This window comes from Passer montanus, unplaced genomic scaffold (assembly GCF_014805655.1).
Source record: "Passer montanus isolate IOZ18808 unplaced genomic scaffold, ASM1480565v1 scaffold33, whole genome shotgun sequence".
Lineage (NCBI taxonomy): Eukaryota > Metazoa > Chordata > Aves > Passeriformes > Passeridae > Passer > Passer montanus.
The window spans coordinates 842,406-860,406 of NW_024368041.1; the positions used below are offsets into that span (position 1 = coordinate 842,406).

Sequence of the window (18,001 nt, forward strand, 5' to 3'; positions counted from 1 at the left end):
CTACGATCTGAATATGTAATATTAAAACATTTACTAGAATTAAGGAATTTAATATGGTCACGTCTACCACTTCAATTATTAAACTGGTTTAGTTTAATGCAATTTTCATCTCATAGGTATTTTATCACCTTTATTGACAAAGGAATTTTCACATAGAAGGTGGCCTGTAACCCTTCCTCAATTTAGCTTGTCTAGAGAGAGATAGCTTTTTCTTCATAGACTAAATCATGTATTAAAATAGCAATAATATATTGTGATCAATGTCCAAAAGTATGACTTCAATACTTTGTCAAGTTGTTATATCTGAAAAAATCAAAGGGAATATAATTCAAGGGGAAAATAAGTACAATTCTACTGCTTAAACTGTAATCTATAAAACTCAATAGTATACCACTGATACTTAGCATTTATCTCTATCAGGATTTTAGCATTTTGGAGATTATCTTATAATTTACTAAAAACCTACTAGACACCATCAGCTGGTTAGCATGGCAGATGAAACATCAGCCTAATGAAAATACATTATTTGTTTTCTTTTCATCTATTCACCTAAACCTCTGTTAATGTACTCTGTTAGAGTCAGTATCATAATACCATTTTTACAATGGCTTATGATGTTTTTTATTTAAAGAAATCTGTTTCCTATCAGGAAAAGTAAAGTGGGGAATTTCATTACATTTACTAGATTTCCAGTTGGTCCAAGTCAGTTTATAAATATCAATGGATGCACTTCATTTTAAGAATTTAATTTTGAGAATTTAATCTCAAAGTGAGTAGAACCAGAAAAAGTGTGTTTTCTGATCTGAAAAGCTACTGACCTTTTCCCAACAAGTAACAAAATGTTAATGCAACTATTTCTAAATCTTTAATATAGTAGTGTTCTTCCTAATAGCTTGCAATATCTTAAAGATATCTGCAGTGTAAAAGCATCTTAGCCTTGCAAGAAGTCAGGGCACAAACTAATATTTCTGATTCTTGATTAAAGAGGGATATCCAGCAACTTCCAGGGATGTTAATGTAAGAGAAGCTATCACATAAATTATGGCAGCAGAGCATGTTCATTAAACTTGTGAAAGTTCACAGCAAGGTTAGAATAGAAATAGAATAGAAAGGTTAAAATAGAAAGGAGAGTAAAACTTAACCTTGAATAAAAAAGAAAGTAAATTAAAGTAAACAAGAATAAAACACTATACCAAAGAAAAAGAATAAACATATTGAACAGGAGAATAGTCTACACTTTAAGCAATAATTATTTATATGAAAAAGCCTTAGAAACTCACCAATACATGTTGGGAGTGAATCATTCCATTGTGCCAATGCATTTGGTACTGTATCACATCTAATTGCTGTTGACCCATGGAGGATATAGCCTGGATTGCACTCAAAAAGAACCAGGGAACCAACTGCAAATTCATTTCCAATCCTTTTTCCAAATCTTGGTTCAGGCACAGAGCTACACTGTGTTGCACTTGTTCTTGGAACAGCTGTGAACATACAAACAATTGTGGATTCTTAATTTTTGATTTGGTGAGGGAATACAGACATTGAATCACAAATATTTAAAATGTCTGGAGGAAACTTTCAGATATTTCCCAACTGAGAACATTTCCATAATCCCCAAATGAATCTTCACAATAGAGATTGCTCACTTTTGATGTCTGAGTTACTATTTAGGAGAGCATAGCACTGATATCCCTGCCAAGATTGGAAGTAATACATAAAATCCACACGGAAACCTTTCTAAAATGACACTTATAAGAAATATTGCCATGAGATACTCAACTAACACTGGGTTTCAAAATAAAATTTTGTGTCAGATATTTACATTTATTCATGTGGATGTCTAAATGTGTGTTCTGGCTGTCAGGTGAGGATTTATATGTAATGAAAGAGTGAATTGCAGTTGCAAGCATTGGTATATAAAATTTCCCATTTGGGAATAAAATGGCAAATAATGTAAACCAAGAAAAATACCTTAATAATAGTAAGAGCATTTTAAACCCACAGGTAATAACATTTACAGCTATTCATATTTAAATTGGGAGATAAACCAGTTAGAGCACCCAGATGGATCAAACATTTGTCAGTCAGATTAGCAAACAGAAACAGCAGGTCTGTATAACTGTCTTCTTAAATTTGGAACCCCTCTTATGTTTCTTAAGTATTTGATCTCAGCTTTAAAATACAGATAAAATAATAGTTTCAAACATTTTTCAAAACATGTAGAAATAGTGACAATCTTCTATTGTTGAAAGGCTATTAGTTTCCTCTTCATTCTCAGTCTGTTCCTCTCTGATGATTTACAAACTATGATGAATAGAATAAATGTGCACAAGGTTGTCTCACCTTGATAAACAAAATGAAATCCTTTAGCTGTTACTGGTCCAACTGAGGTAAATCTGACTGTGATCTGGTTCCCCGAGCTCAAGGGAAGGGATTCACCTACTCAAACAATGAAAAGACAAAGTTATCATAGCTACTTTTTACTAAAGAAAACACCTGTCAACATCTTTGCAGCTAGAAATAATACTCTCCAAACCCCGTTCTGCTTCAGTAAACTTTGCAAGATATATGCACTTTTAATATTTTATGTTGACAGTATTATGTCATTCTAGGAAAGGGGAGTTAAAACTCATCTTAGTTACTAAGAATATTGCCTTTTTCCTTTACCAAAACCAAGCAAACAACCCCCCTCAAAAAAACCCAAACCAACAAACCAACGACAATGAAAACAACAATAAATACCCACACCACAACACCCCCCCAAAAAACAACACAGAAAGCCTAAACCAAAATGGAAAAAACAAAGAAACAAACAAAAAATCCCAAGCCCCTTACCTCTTTAAATAGACTCAACATGTAACTAATCTATTTCATTTTACTTTGGTACAAATATGCCTTGCTTTCCCTTTAAAATATGTACTACCTATTTCAAATTACTCACTAGATAAAGCCATAGAGGCACAGAGCAAGAAGTCCTAAATACCCACAATATTAGCTAAATATCAAAAGAAACTCATAAAAAGGCAAAAAAAGTGATTTTACTTCATTTCATTCATCAGTGCAAAGACTTTGAAGTGTTTAGTTCAAAATGTGGATTTCATATATTTGCCTGAGATGAATTTAAGCAAATATGACAATCCTTTTTCTCTCTCTTTTTTTGACTACATTTTCTTTCTAGATTCATAAAAAATGTAAATAACAATAATATGAGAGTTCTATTAAATGATACCTGAATGAGATCCTGAGAGAGAGGATAACAAAGATGACTGTAGAGCTGGGCCGTCATATACTTCAACAACATCATGGAGTGATGTCTGGAAAAACACAAACTGGCCAAAAACAACTGACCAAATAGAAAGGAAAAGAAGGAAGAGGCACCAGTAGCCAAGACAAAAACAAAACCAAAGTCAAACACATGGAATAGAATAGCAAGGTGGGAGGGGAGGGGGGGAGGGGGGGAAGAGAGAGAACAAAATGTATATTAATGCATGGTTTTCAAAATAACTACATCACCTGTCCTGGTGCTGAATGTAGGTTATTTTTCACACCATTACAGCAGTAAAAGGATGAAAATACATCCAAAACAGACAATGAAGGTACAGAAGGCATACACATACATATAATCATTAAAAGATTCTAGTAATTATGGAACAAAACAATTTTTCTGCTGATGAATTATTTTCTACTTTCAAATTCTGTGTCCTCCACCACACACCTAAGTTCTCAGTGCAATTTTCTCCTTTAAAATTCCAGGCATATTATTATAGACTGTGCTTTATTAATCAATGTTTTTGATAACCCTCTATCTTTTACTTACCTTAGAATGTTTCCCTTTTTTTAAGAATAGTAACATTCCATATATCTTTGCTTTTTTGAAATAAATTAAAAACTGATTGAAGGCAACAAACACTTTCCAGAATACATCTACTGAATCACTATAATCTTTATTTTTAAAGTCATGCTAGTAGAGAAACTCAATGCAAGGCTTCTTTATGCACTTAAGTTCAAAGGTTTGCACAGCCCATTTGAATTACAGGTGTTGTACCTTTCAATACAAGTAATCAGTAAAAAAAAAGAGAAAAAAAAATTGGGTTAGTTCTGACCCTAGTATCTAAAAAACATTTATTTCCAACACTATAAGCAGTGGAGGGGAAAATTACTTAGGAACCATACATGTATAAAGGTGGAAGCAGTCAGATATTTTTAGGTACTGGAACACCTAAAAAGAGAAACTGAAGCAGTTCTTGTTCATTATCCAGCTTAGACATTTTGGAATAAATATTCCAATGTGTTCCTACTAGGTTCTATTTGTCTGCTGAAAATTCTACAGTATCTTCATTTGGTAGTTTTACTTTCAGAAGATGAAGCTCTCACCTCCAATTATTTCAATTATTTATACAGCCTTAAGCTTAAAAAATTGTCTATTAAAACTGCATTTTCTTTAAATTGTTGACTTTTTTTTACTAATTTTTTTTCAAAAAAGGCAGTTTCATATTCCTTACTCATGATCTTATCATATATCATTTCAGTTTTTAAAAGCCTCTTTTTGAAGAAAAATACTGGATGATATATTTATAAAAATTTGAAACAAAAGTTTTTTCTGAGACACTTCTAAAGATTCTTGCCCATATTTTAATAGGAATTATAAGAGAGAAGCTGAATTATCTTCATAATTTCTCCTTCAATTTCCAGAAAATTAATAACTGATGTTTTTAATAGTTCTGCTTATTTTCAAAGTTATATTTGTCTGGATTCCAGTTTTCTCTTGGTGTTACTAAATATAACAAAGAAGCTTTTAATCCAGTTAATTTTTTCTGTCACATTTTGACTTTTATAAAATCTTTTTTCATATTCAATGAATTTCCTTTTGCCATTGAGACAAGAAAAGTTCCTTGTGATTTCCACTGCTATTTCCCATTTTGAATTAAATTTCAAACTAGAAAATTCAGGCAAGAGCTGAGGCTCCTGTAACAAGCACATATAGCTGTTATCAAGAGCTGTATACTGGGAAAACTGAAAAAAAATGTAATTGTTAAGCTATATTTGTATTTTAATGTGTTATAAAATAAAGAAATAAAATATTTACCCACAATTTTACCATATAGAGTAAACCGTTTGGAGTCAAATCGAGTTACCATTTGGAGTCAAATTTCAAGGTCTTTTGTATGTTTTGCTAGTATTTCAATATTGGTTTTGCCTCTAGATTTGTCCTGTGAGCCCTTTGATCTAAAAGTACAACAATGAAGACAGTGAACTAATACATGACCTAAAATCAGCCACTTTGGAAAGAGAAAGGTCCACATATAAATTTTAGTAACTGGTTGGGGTTTTTTTAATTATCAATTGTGCATTTCTTAATAAAATACAGACAAAAATATAAGAACATAACCAAAAGTTTTCATTGACTTGAGATAAAATAGATTTAAAAGAGATTTGAGGTGGCTGAAACATCAAAAGTGACAGAAGGGACAAAGAGGAATTACTGCCAGAATGGGGTTAACATGGAACAGTAGAAAGCTCAAGTAAGGGGTTTTGAGCCCTTTATAAGCAATTTACATGAGTCAAGCTGCTTTCTCAAATTAAGCAGGAATATGCTGCAGCCACTAGGGAAGAAATAATCTAGATCCTGTTCCTTCCTTTTTATGTGTCAGGACACTTTATTTTATTAATTAAACTGCAAAATGTTGAAATGTATAGTGACTGATACCTGACTAGTTGACATAATGTCACGAGAAAGAAAATTCAGATTATTAGAAAAAGAACAGTTCGTTATTCCTGTGTTTTCTGGGGCTCATTATTGTCTACTTCATTTGGTATGTGTTCATTCTTTTATTTTCTAGTGTTTAAAAATAGTTTTCTTAAAATTAAATAATAACCAACATATTTGTAGCCAGTACAAACCCCCTTTTAAATTAGCAAATGTTAATAAAATATTATGTAAGTATCCAGTACAGTCTGCCCTTGGGAAACAAATAATTCAAAACTATTATCCAGCTCAAATAAAGATCAAGTCACTTTAGCTGAAGAATTTGGATATGATTTTTTTTTTCTAATGATGGATGGATAAGCATTCTCTGAATAATGACTTAATCATCTGCTATACCCTGTCAACTGAAAGTCATCTGTCCAATGATGTCCTATAGACTTTTGATGTCTAAAGCTGAGTAAATTACTTCTGAGTTTATGCTCATCTTGGCCTTCAATGTTTTGCAGCAATACTATTTAAAAATAAAATACATTTTCCCCTGTGTTTTGTGGTTTAATATTTTACTTACACATTTAGATGTCTTTTATTTTACAAGATAAACAATGCAAGATTTTTCAAAAAACACTTTCTCTTGAAATTTTGATAGTTACTGATTTATGCATTTCTTCAAAAAATAAACAAAATACATTTTTAAGGGGTTTTCCATTTGTGTGATTTTTTTTTTTAAATTTGAAAATTCCAGGTAAACTGTAATGTTAATACTGGCAATAATTTAGGACAGTGAGGAAATCCATTAATTAAAATTATGTCACACAAGAAAGCTCCCTTTTAAACAGGCAAGAGATATATAAGCAGACTTTCTATGCCTCTAAATATCTAGATATTTCTATGGCCTTCATTTCTGTAACATCTGGACACTTTCAATGAGTTTGGAAAGCATCTAACAACAGATGGAATTGGCCAAAAATAGTTTGCTAGTTAAAAATTTCATCAAAGAAACTTTAGTTTCATTTTTAGAGTAAGAAATAAATATGTATAGAATTTACATCTGCCTGTTTAAAAAAATACTGGTATAATTTAAATAGTGTTAGATTATGAACAGTATCCTCAGTATAATTCCTATCTCAAAATTAGAAAATAATTAAGACTAGAAGCCTTTGCCAATTATCTAGTACAGTCCTTTTGCAGACAGGATGGCCAGATCGCTCTGGCCCATGTATAATCAGGGTTAGAATTTCTATGGGGATGGAGAACACACAACCTCTTTGAGCAACCTGACCCAGCATCCTGCCTCCCTTACAGTTTTTATGTCATGCCTTGCCTTGCCTTTCTTTGTCTTGGTTGAACAGTGCCAACTCTCTACTTTTAGTCATCTTGGTCATCTCAAATATTTGCAGAAGGTGACCAGAACTATTTTTTCTGTCACCTTCCCAGGTACAGAGGTGAGACCAACTGGCTTACAGTTCCCCCAACCCTTCTCCTTGCTCTTCTTAAAGATAGGAATGTTGTTGTCTTTTTCCAGCCCTTGGGAACCTCCCTCAGCTGTCACAACCTTCCAAGGGTAACTGACCTCCCATGAACTCCATCAAGTCCCGTGGGTTTGCCCAGTTTGTCTAAGTGCTCTTTCGCCTAGTCCTCCTCTAAGTCACCCTTACTCTAGACTTTTCATCTGGTCTCAGGGTTCCGGGATTGTTTTACTGGTAAAGACTGTAGTTAAGAAGAAATTTATTGATTCATGTTTCTCTGAATTTATTTTTCTTCAGAGACTTAATCCCAGATTCAATTCTACATTGACTTTGACTTTCCTAACCTCATCTTTTCAGTGTATTTCAAGTGTTTGTAGTCCTCAAACATCTGACCTTGCTTCAGCCTCTTGAATTTTTCTTTTTTTTTTATGTTCAAGTTTTATCAGTAGCTCCTTGTTCATTTGTGCAGGGTCCTTGCTACCTTTGTTTGATAGTCTGATTATTAGCATGGGTCATTACTTTCTTAAAGTAGTGACCCCTGAAAATTAAATTTACTTTTTGGACTTCTCATCTCTCCAGGGCCATGTACAATCAGAGTCTTCCAAAAGAGACTCCTGAATTGCTCACATATCTGACTGTACTGGGTCTGACTGAGATAGAGTTCACTTTTCTTTAGCAGCACTCAGTGTTGCACTTTGCATTGGTAGCTGGAAAGGTGTTGATAACACACCAGTGTTAACAAGGGCTGGGAGTGGCAAAATCTGGGGGAGGGGACAGAACCAGAACAGCTGACCCAAATTAACCAAAGAGCTATTACATACTTTATGATGGCAGCACACATATAAAAGATAAGGGAGAGAGGAGGATTGAGGGGTACTTTTTATTCTACAGTGTTTGCCTTCTGGAGTGACTGCTATGTGTGCTGAGGTCCTGCTTCCTGGGATGTGTCTGAACATTGCTCTCTGATAGGAAGTAGAGATTAACTGTTCCCTTTGTTTATGCACAAGCAACGTTTTTCTTGACTTTTTTTTTGCTTTAAACCTGCTAGTTGTTTTCCATCTTATTCTCTCTCCATTGGTCTGCTGGGAAAGGGCTTATATAGTGGCTTGGTGGTATCCAACATCCAGCCAAGGTCAACCTGCAACACTGACCAAGTAAAGAGTTAATCCTAACTCAAAATTCAAACAAGTAGCATGGAATTGTTATTAATGCTAGTACTGATAAAGCAGTAATTACCTGGATAAAATATATTTATTTTATATATTATGCCAGCTATTTGAGCTAAAGAAATATTCTTAACAACTTACATGGATAACAATGGAATAAGATGATAATATAATTCTTCACCCAGGATTTCCCCTTCTTATGAATATTTTGTGTGCCTACTGATTTACTGAAATCAGTAAGCTTTAGTGTAAAATCAAGTCCACTACTGTTGTAATTCAATTCCCTTTAAAAAAACACCAGAAGGACTAACATGGTTTAAGCATTGTTATTACAGAAACTGAAATGTGCAATTCATATAAGCCTGCTGGTGAGACTTCAGGCATTTGTTTAAAGGCTATATCAGCATTTATAATGATAGGTCTTAGTAACTGACAAAGAAATATGAACATCAGCTCTATTGACTATAATAGAAGCCAAATTACTTTTACAGTTCTTAATGCATATATATGTCTCCAATCAAAATCTGTTTCAGTCTGGAAAAGACATATACGGACTATATAATGGCCATTATTTTCTACAGTAACTTCACTGTTTCTCTAGCACCAAATCAGTTGGAAGAACTGAGAAAAATCCTGACAAACAAAAGGCCCAGATAAATCAACTTATTTGTGAATGAGAATTTTAAATTGTGCTTTAAAATAGTAGTTCAGATAATTTCTTCTTATATATTTAAAACAGTTTTTGTCTAACTGTGAATGAAAAAATAAGGTGTTAAGGTGTCTACCCCTTTTGGTATAAAACAGGTCGAATTTTATAGTTACAGATCTTTCTCAGAATTTGAGGTTACTCTGTAGAAGTTAACTTTTCATAGTTCAAAAAAATTTCTGTTATCAGTCTAAATAATATTTCCAAAAGAGAGTTTTGTTCACAACATGAACAAATAAAATATAACAAATTTATTGCACAGTGAAAAAACCCCATAAAAATCTGTTTCTATGTCTGGTCCACTGATGATACACTCTCTTTGCTTATGATTTAGCTTAATTTTTTTTTCTTATGAACTCCTATAAAGAAATTACAATACCATATTTAATTATTTTTTGGGAAAGAGAATAAAAAAGAGGAACAAGTCCACATTTTTGAGAAACTTGTCTCTCACTAGAGAAATAGTATCTACAGTGATTAAGGATAACAAGTGTGCACCAAGAAAGAAGCAATGCAAATTTCTCATGGATCTTAGCTCCCAAGTCTGGAAACCCCATTCACTGTGCTAAGTGGTGGTTCATGGTCAGTCAGACAAATGATAAATGACAATGGAGAAAAGCTATGCTTTAAATAAACAGGATTCAGGCATAACTTCAGGAAGCAGGAAACTATTGTGTGGTGTTTTCTCTCAACGAGAAAGACTCAGCAAGTCCTTACAGTTGATCATGTTAGTGCCATCAATCAAATGATCAACTGACAGGAAAAACCTTCTGCCCATTCTCATAAGAAAAAGGGGAATTCTTCACAAAATAGACACCTGCATTAAGATTTGACTACCGTAGTATAATGACAATCACTTTCAACCAATTTTATTTGCAGGAGTTACAGATTTTTCAAATTTTTGTAAGGAAGAGGAGGAGAGGAAAGCATGGGGTTCTTTTTCTTTTGGTTTTTTGGTTTGTTGTTTTGGGAAATGGGACATTATTTGCATTTTCACTTCCACAATTTCCTTTGGATGTCACTTTCAAGACATCTCAAACCAGCCATGGAGTAGCCTTGAAAAAAATAAATGCATAAATGAATATCAGAATATCTGCATCTAGAAATATTTTAAAGTTAAGGTGCATTTTTTGGGAAATGGGACATTATTTGCGTTTTCACTTCCACAATTTCCTTTGGATTTCACTTTCAAGACATCTCAAGCCATGGAGTAGCCTTGAAAAAATAAATGCATAAATGAATATCAGAATATCTGCATCTAGAAATATTTTAAAGTTAAGGTGCATATATTATTTATATGAAGTAGCTTTGCAAGCCAAGAGTTTTGCATAACATACCTTAATAATGGAAATTATATATAATAAACTCAGATATGATCTGGTACAAAGGCTTATTATGACCCTTTGTTGTCTTAATCTATGACAAAAGAAGAAAAATTACTTTTACTGTAATGTTAAAAAAGTAAGACTATGTACTGCTGGAATTTATATCTGCCCTTCCTACAGGAACACAGCCTTTCTCTTTAAATGGTTCCTTTCATTTAAGTATTTAGCTTTGTAACAAACAGCAGATAAGAAACAAATTATTAATTTTTCCTTTGTATTTAGGGTGAATCAGCAATACATTGTGATGCATTGAACTAGAAACACAAATGACAGATTGAATCAGTATTTGAAAAGTAACTTCTAGTCATGGAGACACCAAATAAACAGATATTTGCCCACTTCTGCTGAGAAAAATGTCCAGTAAAGCTGCAAGATAATTTGAGTGTTTGTTGGGCTTTTTGAAGAAAAGCAGTTCAGTAATCTCTGAGAAAGTTTTTGAAGGGAAAAGAGATGATCTTACAGAATCCATGGATAGGAGTATTGCTCTCAGTAAGGAAATCTAAATTAATTTTGACCAGCTCATATAAAAGATTTAGATCTGATCTTTTACTGTTCAGTGTAATACATTAGTTTGACATAACACTGACTATGTCTGAGTTAGCACTGCTACTATAATTTCTAAATGAAAATAGTAGCTGAGATCTCATTTAAAAAAAAAAATGTTTTTCCTCTTACATTTCCAAACATTTGGTTGTCTGCCAGTTACTGCTAACACATTCAGTCTGGGCTGTGTCAGTAACAGTGATTTTTAGTGATATCAGTTGCATTTCTCTGTAGTGGTTGACACTTCTTATCATGTGCTGTAACAGAAAAATTATTAATTGTTTGTGAATACAAACTAGAGTCTCTGCTAATAGTATCTTCTGTAAATCCTGATTCATTTAAAAGCAACAGAATAAAACAGTTGTCTAGTGCTCCTGACCTTGGAAGAAGTAAAAATTAATTCCACCTGTATGAGCCTCTTGGGTGCACTAGAGACTAGATATCAAAATAAGGCTAGAGAGGGGTTTAGGGGTAAACCATTGAAAGGGATATTCTTACTGGCATGAGTTAAGCGCAGAGAGGTGCTGACTGAGCAATGAAACTAAATGGAGTATATATATTAATGTTACTAAACATAATCAGATATAAAAATAAAGCAAAAAATTCTATAACTGAAAAGTTGCTAAAGCTGCCAATAGGTAAAAGGAACCACCCCCACATATATATATATACACACACACATTGGCTATAACAACTGAACTGACTGAACTGTAGATAAGCTACAGAAACTTTACACAAGTTTCCCAATGTAAAGAAGCATGACTATACAAGACAAACCTAAAAAAGTCCCCAAATATAACAAAATTCTATTTCAACATCATATGTTTAGCACAAATTTACTGGTATTTGTAAATTATTATGAGTGATTAACATAAAAGTCATGGAGGTTTTCCAAACCACATAAAGGTGTGCCAGTTAACTGTACTTGAATAGGGTGAATTAATTGGAATTTATACTAGCTCTTCCCAATGTTTGTGACTTACACTACTGTCTAGTCCTTAATCTTTGTGGAGACTCTCCTTAAAGTCTGTGGAAAAAAAAAACCAAAACTTTACTGAATCATCTGCTTTTCATCAAGAGTTATTGGTGTTCCTTTGGTAGCCTCAGTTGGAGATGGCAAATGGAATCCTACATTTCCTGGCATGATATCCAGATGATTAGGGAGGAAAAGGCAGAATAAATGATTCTCTCTGCAAACAAGGAAGAGGTAAGGAAGGACAAGAAAGAGTTCTGGTTCTTAAAGCTCACACGTGCCATTTTCCTTCCACAGACAAAGGTGAAGAAAATGGTGTTCCATTCTGTGATCTCAAAAAAACAGTGCACACAGATCTAGAGTGAGCTGCAAGCCATCCTCTGCTGTACTTCCTTTTTTTTTTAATTCTACAAAGGAAGTGTTGAACAGAAAGATGATGATTTGTCCTTTCTCTTGTTAGTGTATTCCTGCATTCTCAGACTTGGAGAGGAAGAAAGAGATGGGATCTGCTGATTTCCATGTTTGAGAAAAGGAAAAATTTATCTGAATGTATAAAAAGACAATAAGAATATATTTAGACAAAGAAAATGGGGCAGTTATTAACACTAGAAACTCAGCATGAGGAAGTGATGTTAAACTGCACAGAAAAAAAGCTTACATGCATATTTCCCCACAAATGAGTGCAATTCCACACAAAATGTGAGATTTAGGACTTTTCCTGGAGCTGGAAGAGGACTGAACTCTCCTAATTAGCACATTTCCTGCTTTCTTCTAAAATCAGCAGAACTTATTACACTACATTAACTATCATTCTCCTCTGGCTTCAAACCTCTGCTTCCCTCTCTTCCTCTCCCTTTCTGCAACTCACATCCCTCTCTCCTGGCCTGAATTATCATGCATACATGTAAAACTCTTGCAGGCTTTCTGCAACAACACCACAGTAGAGAGAAAACAATTTAAACAGTATTTTTAAAAATTTATTGCTAGTTAGATAATGTCATTTTATATTATATTGTTAATTACAGAATATATTATTTGCAATAATTTAAAAATTACTATTGTGTACATCTGCTATCACATAAACCTGAAGGAAGCATCAAACCACACAACTTTCTTTTCTCTATATTGATTTGTTTTGATTTTACTCAACTGAAATTCAAACACCTATTATTATCATTTGTTTAAACAGGTAGCATAGATTTATTTATCCCTATAGACAAAGAAAAAAGAGTATCTTATAATTTTAACTCCTTTCATACTGTTCAGATTTATTATTTTATATCTGAGATGTTGAATGTATCTCATTTTGCTTTACCTACCTAAAAAATATATGGTTTTTTGTGCCTTATTTAATATTTTTGGTGAGTGGAAGGAAATGTAACATGATATTTTCAAAGAAAAAAGGCCTCTGTTCATATGTGTTCTGGTTTCAGCCAGGACAGGGTTACATTTTGCAGTAGCCAGGAGGGGCATGGCCAGGACAGGAGGTTTTTCTTTACCACCTCATGTTATTGTCAGTGGCTGGGGGGAAGGAAGGTTCTTTGAGGAGAAGGGGTTCCTTCAGATCCTGCAAGCCTGGCAGAGAGAGCCATCTGGTACTGTCTATTATCATCTGGCTTCTTTTCCATGTGAATGGTTTCTTTTCTTATGCCCTCTGTCATTAATACTGTTTCTGTTACTGATCTTATTCTTATCTCATTGCTGTTTACAGTAAATTGTTCTATCTCAAACCATGATCTTTTGAGCCTCCAGTTCTAATCTCCAGCCACCCACTTGCTTGGTGTAGCAAGTGGCAGTTTTAGTGAGAGCACTAAATTGGACCAAATTTCCCAAATCATGACACTGTGAAACTTGCTTGACTTACTATTTTCTTTTCTTTTTTTTTTTTAATTTTTGAAAGAATGTGAGTCTCAAAAACCTCTCATATGTTGCCAACGTCATTTCTAAACTAGGGAAAGAGGGTTGAAGTGAATGCAGTAATGCAGCTGAAGTAGAACAGTTTGAAAAAAAAAAATACAGCTGGCCCTAGGCAGTAATTATATTTTATTTAATAGACTGAGAATGAGTTAGCAGACCTGGAGCACTGACTAGAGTGAGAATTAGAAATTTAATTTGAATAAAAACTGCATGGAAAAAGCCTACTAATAAATAAGGCAATATATTGTTTGATATAAAAGTACACTAGTTTCAAACCATCTTACTGAAACACTTTAATGAAGGTGTGTAGACATTTTCCTGCATTATGTCAGTCCTATACGTAATCTTTCTTAAAAACTAAAGTAGGTCTTTGGTCACAAGTAATGTTTTTTAATTAGGTATTTGTGTGGTATATAACACAACACATTTTAAATCTATGATAACGCCTAATAGGTTGATCAGTGATTAAAGCTATATATCTAAATAAAAGCAGAAGAATGAAATAATTGTTTCACATCTACTTTGCACAGGCTGTGTTTTCTGAGATTATTTTACCAAGGCAATTGTCAAAGCTGCAGATTTAGCTTTAATTTGAAATTAACTTTTTTTGTACAGTTTAAACTTCTGATTTCAAATCTACTCTGAGGGGAATAGCAAGGGAGACAAAATTATGTGTTCACTACTCTGAAAGTACATCAGTAAGCAACAGAGTAGTGAGGAAAAAAAAGAAAATACAATTAATTATATTCTTTTTCTTCTTCTAAATAAAACACTGTTATGATGTGCAAGTACTCAGGATTCTCTGAAAGGGACAAGAAAATTAGGTGGAATGCTTTTCACTTGAGCCCAGTAATTGTAACCTGAACAGTTTTTTTCTTTAGTTTCTTACAAAATAGTGTGTGAACAGGGAAAGAATCCAAGACTGTACAGCTAACAACTAGTGACATGTACTTTATCCTGAAGAAGTTACTACTCAGATAATAACGTTCTGAGACCAGTTGTGCACATTGCATGATCCATCACTTCATTGGTCCATTTTATTGAGAAAAATGAGTGGAAGAGGTTAGACAATGCACACAGTAAGTAGGAGGCCATCACCTTGCTGCTACAAAAGTGTTCTGAACCACAGAAATGTGAAGAGCTCAGTAATCTTGAACATGGGCAGTATTTTCCAATCCTGCTTCATTGCGTTCTTGCACAACTGCTTACATGCTTTGAGAAAACAAAATCACAATCACACTTTCATAGCATCTGACTATCTAAGTAAGATTTTCTGACAAGAAAAAAAATGGTAGAAGTAAAACAACTAAATTTTGTTTATTGTTAATTTTTCTATTACAGTCTCTGAACTGATGGAGAAAGGAAACACCTGCAACTTTTGTTGTTTTTTCTGTAGATCTTAACAGTAGCCTTTGTACAACAAAAGGGATATCCAAAGAGACAACAGATCTAGAAAAATTGGTTTTGTTGATGACTCTTGTGATGGTAATAACAAAATCATTCATAAAATGATTATCTATATAAACACAAATTACATTAAGTTCAAATTAATTGAATTTTTCAAACCCCTTCATTATACTTCTGGGAAGAACTGACTTTTTTAATGTAAGAAAATTATAAAAAAATGTATCAAGGGACCATGAAGTGGGCTAATAAGGTATTTAAGTAAGGTGCCCAAATTTGAAGGCTGTTCTTCCTTTGATAAATGTGTTTTTAAGCCTCTTTCTAATGCTTATGGAGGGACCACAGGGAGACTAATCTATTAAGTAATATACATAGTAGAAGGAATAAACAATTTCAATACTGGAGTAACAACAGTAATAATAAGAAGAATACAATAATAGAAGACTATTATGCCAAAATAAAAAGAACTTTATTAAGATAGGAGGTTTAATTCAAACCATACTATTTAGTAATAATAAGAATAATACAATAATAGAAGACTATTATGCTAAAATAAAAAAGAACTTTATTAAGATAGGAGGTTTAATTCAAACCATACTATTAATTATGTAATAAAGGTTCTAGATTTATTGACAAAGTCACTTTGAAAAAGCTTTGTTTCTTCAGTCACCTCTCAGCTAATTTAGAGCTACTAATTAGAAGTACAACAGCTTTCTACATAAAATAATTTTCTTTATCATCCTACTAGTAAATGTTAATGTTTTGATCAGATGATTAATCACTTCATTCATCTGAAACAAATTACCACTTCAGTTTACTGAATCATATGGATGAAATTAATATTTGAGTAATTATTTTTCCTTTCATTAGTAGGCAAACCCAAAATAACTCCCAGTGGAACACAAAAAAAAAAAGAAAAACAAAACAAAACAAAACAAAACAAAAAAAACAAAACAAAACAAAACAAAACAAAAAAAACAAGCAAAAAAACCCCACCACATAAACAAAGAGAGAAAACATTGAAATAATCTTTCATAGTCAAAATCATCAAAAATTATATAAAGGAAACATGTGAATGGAAAAAGTGAAAATATTCCAGCCATTTGATGGCAGTAAATACAAGAAACAGGACTTCATCAATATGATCCTTATAGCAAATAGAACCACTTATCAGTTGCCAGTCTGATGTGGCAGATCAGACTGCCACAGATGTGTTGCTAGTCTGCCTGAGTCTATAAATGAAATGTGAAGACAAAACCTAGGGAAGATTTCAAGACCTAAATGAGAAACTTTTTGTGGTTTTGGAGAAAGCAAATCTTGCATAACAATCAGCTTGTCATTTCAGGATCTACAGTCCTTTATAGAATAAGGGAATGGGAGAAAGGAGGATGAGAATAGGAGGAACAGATGGCTTGGAGAAACGAAAGTTTGACTTGGTGGTTCAATAATGAGAAACCTTACACAACACAGGCTTTCTAGAAGCCTATTTCTAATTGTCTATTACAACTTCTAAACAGTGCAAGTGGGTGTTTAACATTACATGAATTTTAAAATGACAGGTCTCTCCAGACCTCAAGTATTAAAGCAAAAAACAGAGTATTCCATCCAAAATTACATTTCATACATACACTGTGAGAGTGGAACTTGAGGTGTGATAGTCACAATAAGAGAAACACATTACTCTGACATCATCCCAAACATTTACAAACCTGGACAGATGTGGTACAGGGGCTTTATCAGACCAGTGCTCTTGCACAGTCTCACCCCATGTAAATAACAAAGTTTATATTTGCCTTTTTCTTCTCATGCAACTCTCATATAATCAGTTAGAGCTGAGAAAGTTTCAATAGCCAAGTGTTGGTTTCAGGGAGGCTTTACCCTTTTACACAATGTAGGTATATGTACATGTGTATGTATCCATATATATATATATATATATATATACACACACACACACAAAACTTTTCCTACTCTTCCCATTCCTTCTTTTGCCATTCATCCCTTGTAATCATCAAATTTTATGGTCTTCCTCTAGTTTTCTGCCTTACTGACATCCCCTAGATGCCACCTCTCAGAAACAATAGGACTGTCATCCTACAGTTGCTTCCATGATGGCCTCCAAAACCAGAAATTCAACATCTTCACTAAGGAATAACGCAAAGTAGTTTTGTCTCACCAAATAGCTGTATTTTGACAGTCTTTCAATGACTTCCCAAAATACAATTCAAGTTCTAAACTCTTATAATAAGATGGGGGGTTTTTTTGTCTCAAAATATGTGTAACTACCAACTTCCAAATTTGTTTTTTTCCCTCTTAGAGAATTTATTCACATTTTCCTGAAATTTACTCATGTTATCAGAACAGATGCAATTCATCTCTATCTAAAATTCATCTAGAAAATTTCTTTTAAAATTACTATAAATAAACAACTGGATACAAACAGCAAGTGGCTAACACTCTCCCTCCCCTTTTTTCAGTAAAACAGATTGTTCAGGGATTCTCTTTCTAAGCAAGTGGAATAATCAGCCAGTTCTGCAGTCAGGAATATATATTGAAGAAACATAAAGCAAAATATAGTGGAGACTGCAAAGACATTTTTATTTGTTTTCTAAACAAATGAAATTAAATAGAAATCACTGAGAGAAATCCAGTATCTTTGAACTTTGTATCTGTGTACACAGTGGTGAACACAAATTTTTGAGTCAATACAGGTACTCTTAATTGAGAGAGA

At 33.3% G+C, this 18,001-nt stretch overlaps 1 protein-coding gene across 1 annotated transcript in view; it reads right to left on the reverse strand.

Annotated features, from left to right (window-relative positions):
• CSMD3 (CUB and Sushi multiple domains 3) overlaps nt 1-18,001 on the reverse strand; it is a 593,341-nt gene that overhangs the window by 114,719 nt on the left and 460,621 nt on the right. The window contains exons 32-34 of the mRNA XM_039715519.1: nt 3,233-3,346; nt 2,347-2,442; nt 1,281-1,484 (exon numbers count right to left, since the gene is read on the reverse strand). Of these exons, the coding sequence (XP_039571453.1) occupies nt 1,281-1,484; nt 2,347-2,442; nt 3,233-3,346 (414 nt within the window). The remainder of the gene's footprint in view (nt 1-1,280; nt 1,485-2,346; nt 2,443-3,232; nt 3,347-18,001) is intronic.